The 5928-nt window shown below is 39.4% G+C and overlaps 1 protein-coding gene across 2 annotated transcripts in view; it reads right to left on the reverse strand.

Moving 5' to 3' along the window:
* The window catches only part of TXNRD2 (thioredoxin reductase 2), a 33620-nt gene that overhangs the window by 26921 nt on the left and 771 nt on the right, over positions 1–5928 (reverse strand). Inside the window, exons 2-8 of one of the 2 annotated variants that reach the window (XM_068157311.1) lie at positions 5394–5459; positions 4643–4699; positions 4325–4469; positions 4007–4081; positions 3329–3407; positions 1790–1852; positions 1192–1262 (exon numbers count right to left, since the gene is read on the reverse strand). In XM_068157311.1, coding sequence (XP_068013412.1) covers positions 1192–1262; positions 1790–1852; positions 3329–3407; positions 4007–4081; positions 4325–4469; positions 4643–4699; positions 5394–5459 — 556 coding nt within the window. Of the gene's footprint in view, positions 1–1191; positions 1263–1789; positions 1853–3328; positions 3408–4006; positions 4082–4324; positions 4470–4642; positions 4700–5393; positions 5674–5928 lie in introns of those variants that run through there. The other variant, XM_068157310.1, reaches the window with a different exon arrangement.

Consider the following 5928-nt stretch of genomic DNA (forward strand, 5'->3'; position numbering starts at 1 on the left):
CAGCCTGATAAAGCACAGAAATGCTACTGTAGGCCCTGCAGGCTTATTTTGACTAAATCTCTGGAATGCAACATATAAACACTAGACTCCCACATTACACTGTTACAACTTGCATTAGCAGCAACTGGACAAAAGCCACATTTTCACAGAAACATCTTAGAGGGATAAATCTTATGTTTAGGGTGGTGGGGTGGAGTTGGTGGGGTTGGTTTGTTTTTAAAAAGAAAAAACACACCACAATTTCTTTACATAAATCATGCTCTCAAAATTTAAGAGGTGACTGATATGCTACAAACAACTTTGCAAATTTACTTTTCCTTTTTAAACGGTACCAAGAAGCTCTGTTTATCTACTTCATGTTTAACATAATGCATTTTTATATTAGAAAGTCACAGCAATGAATGGCATCTCTGTTTTCTTTCAAAACACCAGCATTATAGTTTCCAGTATCTTGCTTTTATATATATCTATATATATATATAGATATCTACTGCCTTTCTGAAACTGCTTAGGGAAAAAAAAAGTTATATCTGACCTTCATGCTAAAAAAAAAAAATGTACATTTCCTATCACAATTATCTGCATCAGGAAATTGCTCTGCAGTACAGTGTTGACTCAGAATCTCACTGTGCAAATCTGCTGTAAAACAAACAAAGACTATGGCATTTCAGTATTTCTATGAAAACCAATTTTTTAGTACTTCAGTTAAACAATAGCTCTCAAAGCATAAGAAAAAACAAAGGTAACCCAATTGTCTCATTGTATTTTCTTTTGTAAACACAACTGCAACCACTTAAGAAAATATATAATTATGTTGGGGTTTCTTTCCTAACTGCTGAGAAATTCCACACCACCCACAGCAAAGAGTAGGGGCAGTATAGCTCTCCTTTAAGTTTCTGCTGCCCTCTTGTGACTTCTGTCTATAATTGCTCCAGCAAATGCTACCCGAGATGGTGAAAATGTATATTTAATTTGATTTTAGAAGGGAATTTCATTGATGGAGGAGGGAAGAAAAACCATTAATTACTAATGAAGGTTGGTAGTGTGATGGTGATGCATAGCAAAATAAAATCTCAGATGGAAAAGAGAAGAATAGAAAAACTGCTCTGTAAGAAGCAGTTCTGAGCACTTTTTATCTTGCTATAAAGAAGGAATACCAAAATCTGTTAAAGCCATGAAAAGGTAACTTACGTTTTCCCAGGAGATTCTTTTAACCAGAACAAATCATCACTTGTGATTCCATACTCCAGTGCACCAGCAATCTATGATCACACAAGTAAGACCTTCAATCTATGATGAAAGACCTGGCAGCAAAAGTAGCTAACAGCTCTTTAGGCTGTATTAACCAGCAGGCCAAGAGAGATATATTTGGGGTTGCCCAGGTGTGTTATCCAGACTTCACTTTTGGAGGTTTTAAAAATCTGGGCTGCAAAATTCTCAGAGCAACATGATCTGACCTCACAGCTGACTCAGTACTCCATAGCTGACCCCAACTCCCTTGAGCAGGAGGGTGAACTGGATGACCACGAGAGATCCCTTCCAACCTGAATTACCCCACAGCTCTACGCAACATCAACACAGTCAATTGATACAAATTGTTTCCTGTGGCTAGGTTTGTTTTCTTTTAAAAAAACCCTGTGCTTTATATAAACAATATTTTTTTCACATGACACAAGTACAAGAATCTCTTGTCTGTTATATTTACATTCTTTATCCTCCAGAAACTCCTTATAATCTACAATCAAACCAGTAAAGCCGTTGGAGTTGATAGATGGCAAGCATAACTTACGTGTGCAGGATACTTTGGTCTTCCCCCAGTAGCAATAACAATATTTTCTGCAGTTACAACAGTCTACAAACAAAAAAATTGAAATCAAGGATTTGAAATTCTTTATCTGACTTTGGACTTTGATGTGCAAATGAGTGATAAGCAGGAATGCTGCCACTACCATCTGCTACTCATATGACAGAATAATGAGCAATGCATTAAAAAACAGGACAGAGATATTAACTAATGCATGCAAGAGTTTCTCCTACACATTCTCTATCAGTTTTTGGTTTAATATTAAGCTTATAATTGTTCCTATTGTGGACAAGATTCTGATGACTCCTTGGAAGAAGCAGTTGTGTACAAATGGCAGATTTAGAAAATCAATTTTTGCTTAGGACAAAACACACATCACACCAAGTCAATTTTGTCTCCAAGGCCTGAAGTTAAGCTACCTCAAAAGTAGCAGGTTTTTAGAAAACACTAGTCAGGTATTCCAATCAACTTTGGCTCTATCAAGCTGGTATTAACAGTAACATAATTAATTACCCTCAAAAAAGGCGTTAAAAACACATGCTCAGTCTCTTGTTCAATAGGCAGAAATGCTCACCATTCTGTTACGTGTTTGAAGCTGTGCATTCAGGGTAACTGTCTCCCACACAGTTTTGTGTTGGAAAGATAATCATTCTTACAGTTCTTCTGAAGGAGGAACACATCTCAGACTGATGCTTACATCTCTGTAAGCATCTATCAAAGCAGTACGACCACATACTGCACATAGAATCATAGAATCAGTCAGGGTTGGAAGGGACCACAAGGATCATCTAGTTCCAACCCCCCTGCCATGGGCAGGGACACCCCACACTAGATCAGGCTGGCCAGAGCCTCATCCAGCCTGGGCTTAAACACCTCCAGGGATGGGGCCTCAACCACCCTCCTGGACAACCCATTTCCAGGGCTTCACTGCTCTCACAGTGAAGAACTTCTTCCTCACATCCAGCCTGAATCTCCCCACCTCCGGCTTCATTCCATTCCCCCTAGTCCTATCACTCCCTGATAGGACCCTAAAAAGTCCCTCCCCAGCATTCTTGTAGGCCCCCTTCAGATACTGGAAGGTCACCTCGGAACCTTCTTTCCTCCAGACTGAACAGCCCCAACTCTTTCAGTCTGTCCTCACAGGAGAGGTGCTCCAGCCCTCTGATCATCCTCATGGCACATAGAGGTTAGGGATTCAGTAGGCAATGGTCAAGTACAAAAACATCTTCTCTAGGTGTAAAATGCAATTCTCCCTCACCAAACAATACAGAATACCTAAAGCAATCTACATCGTCCCTGGAGGCGTTCAAGAGGAGATTGGACATGGCACTTGGTGCCATGGTCTAGTCAGGGGGTCTGTGTTGATAGGTTGGACTCAATGATCCTCGAGGTCCTTTCCAACCTAAGTTATACTGTGATACTGTGAAAAGTGCAGTCTAGCTCCCAGCTGACCTGAAAACCAACAAATGAAGACCTGAAATGTCTGAAGTCGGTGATATTGCAGAAGTCAGCACAGCAGCTCACCTCTTTACCTGCTTTTGTTAAACCATGGACTGTATGCGGATCAGAAAAACTCCCTTTCATGTTGAAATACTTCACCTTCCTGTTTAGAAGGAAACAGCAACATAAATGGACACTTAAAAAACAGGACTGAAATACAATCACCTGCTTTTTTCCATATCTGAAGTGCTACAAAGGACAGCAAGAGGGCACAGAAAAGGAAGAAAAAAAAAAAGTCACAGAAATGTTTCCAGCACTGTCACATAACCTAAGTCACTTAATTCTTGTGTCACACTTAACTCCTCTATACAGTAGACTAACTAAAAAAACATCAGCTGGTCTAGTACAGTGTTATCTATGAGGTTGTAGGACATCCAGCTTTTGGTGAAGAAGATTGAAATTATACTGACTACTTCATGTTAAAACTTCTCCAGATTAAAGAGGGTAACCCCTGATTACTATGCTGTTAAAAGGCTTTCATGTATGCTTCCTTTCAATCATTATTTCCCAGGGGGGAAAAAAAACCAAACCAAACCATTTAAAATCACTGACAATGGCAAGGCCACTTACAGTTCTGAGCAGAAAGGATTTACAACTCAAAATACTATCTTTAATGCGAGACTCCAAAGGCAACTCAGCAATTCTACATGGAGCAGAAGAATTCCTTGACTACAGGAAGATGAATTTCAAAGTCTTATTTACTTGTCTTGTAGTTGCACTCTGTGTCCCCAGTTCAAGGATTTCACATAATTCTGAACAGCTTGTGCCATCACAGACCTATCACAATAAAAGAAACCGAGCATGAAGTCGTCACATTATAAATTCAGATTATGCTACTCAAAGACAGAAATCAGGAACATTCTACAGTACTTTTTGCCATAAATTATCAAGCATAAATCAAGCAGTCTAAGAAGCTTCATGCAAAATTCACTTCCCTAACTGTGCTTAAACAAACACCAACTGGGAAAAGCTGTCACACATTTGCAGCACACAGGAGCGGATTAGGGCAATAAACTTTACCAGGTATGATGAACAGGTTGGGCTATATTCCAGCCATAGTGTTGGGCATCTTTAAGGGCACTCCCTAAAAGGGCTGCTTGATGCATAAGCTTTTTAGGAATGCAGCCAACATTCACACAAGTTCCACCAAGTCCCCATTTGGTTCCTTGGGAGAAAAAGAGAAGAAAAAAAAGTCAGTGCTTCAGGTTAGTGTAACTTCATGCAGGTAGGCTCCTCAGAGAACTAGGTTGCTCATGCAATTAGTTTGAAAGCTCTGAAACCACAGTTTACTATCACCTACACGTGTCCAGATATTATTCTAGCATTTCTCTTCCATACCTTGTGGAGATGGTTCCACATAATCCAAAACAGCCACTTTCTTTCCAAACTGAGCAGCTTTAAAAAAAGAGCAAGAGGAGGTATTTACAGGAGGAAAAAATCCACAAAAGTAAACATTTTTAGTAGCACAAGTACAGACAAAGACCACAGGAGATGGTGGCTGGTGGTTTTTACTGTCCCACTCAAGATGCCAGACTGTCTCTGGAGTCAGATTCTCCAGAAGGCACTTAATAACCCATACTAGAGCCTCTAGCTTCCACTGACCCCAAAAATGCAGTATGACCCCAAATGAGATGTTTAAGAACCTTGTGGGTTTTTGAGCATGTTACACTGAGTTGAAAGGGGCAAGGTTCTCTATAGCCAGCAACCAGTTTTTAGAAGCAGTCTGAAAGGACTGTGGTTTTATCACACAAATAAGACACATTAATGTGAGACATGAAAAAAGTACTGTACCTATGGAGGCACTCAGAGTACTTCACAGTAACAGCAAAATAGAAGCCTATTAGATTTTTCCCATGACAAAAGTACTTTTTAAAAAGGTTAATGGGAAGTCAAACAAGATCACCCTGCCTGAGGGTGTTAACTAATCTGTAGATTAGCTGTATGGAGCTGGCTGAGTTAAAGATTAATGTACAGGGACTGAAGCACACTATGTTTCTTTAAAAACTTTTTCACTAATAGTACACTTAGTTTCCATAAACACCACTGAAGCTTAAACCAAACTTTTTTCCAGTCACTTAGATACACAAACCTTCTTTTGCACAAGCAAGGCCTCCAGAACCTCCCCCAATTACCAGAAGATCATACTCATTCTTTCCTGTGAAGAGAATGTGAAAAAGGGAAAAGAAACAGACAAAAAAGGAAAAGATGGAAGTAAGTAAGAAAGGAAATATCAACATGTATACTGAATTTCACAATTCACTATTGCTGGTTTTGGCAATAATTGATTACTGGGTTTTCCTTACTGGAGCACTGTTTTTCCAGTTTTCTTAACTATTCTCAAAATTGTTAAACTACCTAGTCTGGTTTTGTGAATGAAACATGGAAAACAATAAAAAATAGTGAGGACATAAATTAGTTTTTTTGTTTGGGTTGTTTGTTTTTTACTCAGTGTCCCAAGAAGCTCTTTTGCATGGTTAGTTACAACTGGAATCCAGTATAGATCTTCTATCTCTGCATTACAGGCAGAAAGCTCCATATGAAAGTTTTTCAGTGGAGACACCTTGTAAAGCTACAGCTGAAATACAGGCTTTGCAGGGTCGTGGTGGAGCACTCAGAAGGAAGTT

The sequence above is a fragment of the Melanerpes formicivorus genome, unplaced genomic scaffold, assembly GCF_026170545.1.
Source record: "Melanerpes formicivorus ecotype bairdi unplaced genomic scaffold, bMelFor1.0.p_v2 SCAF_36, whole genome shotgun sequence".
Lineage (NCBI taxonomy): Eukaryota > Metazoa > Chordata > Aves > Piciformes > Picidae > Melanerpes > Melanerpes formicivorus.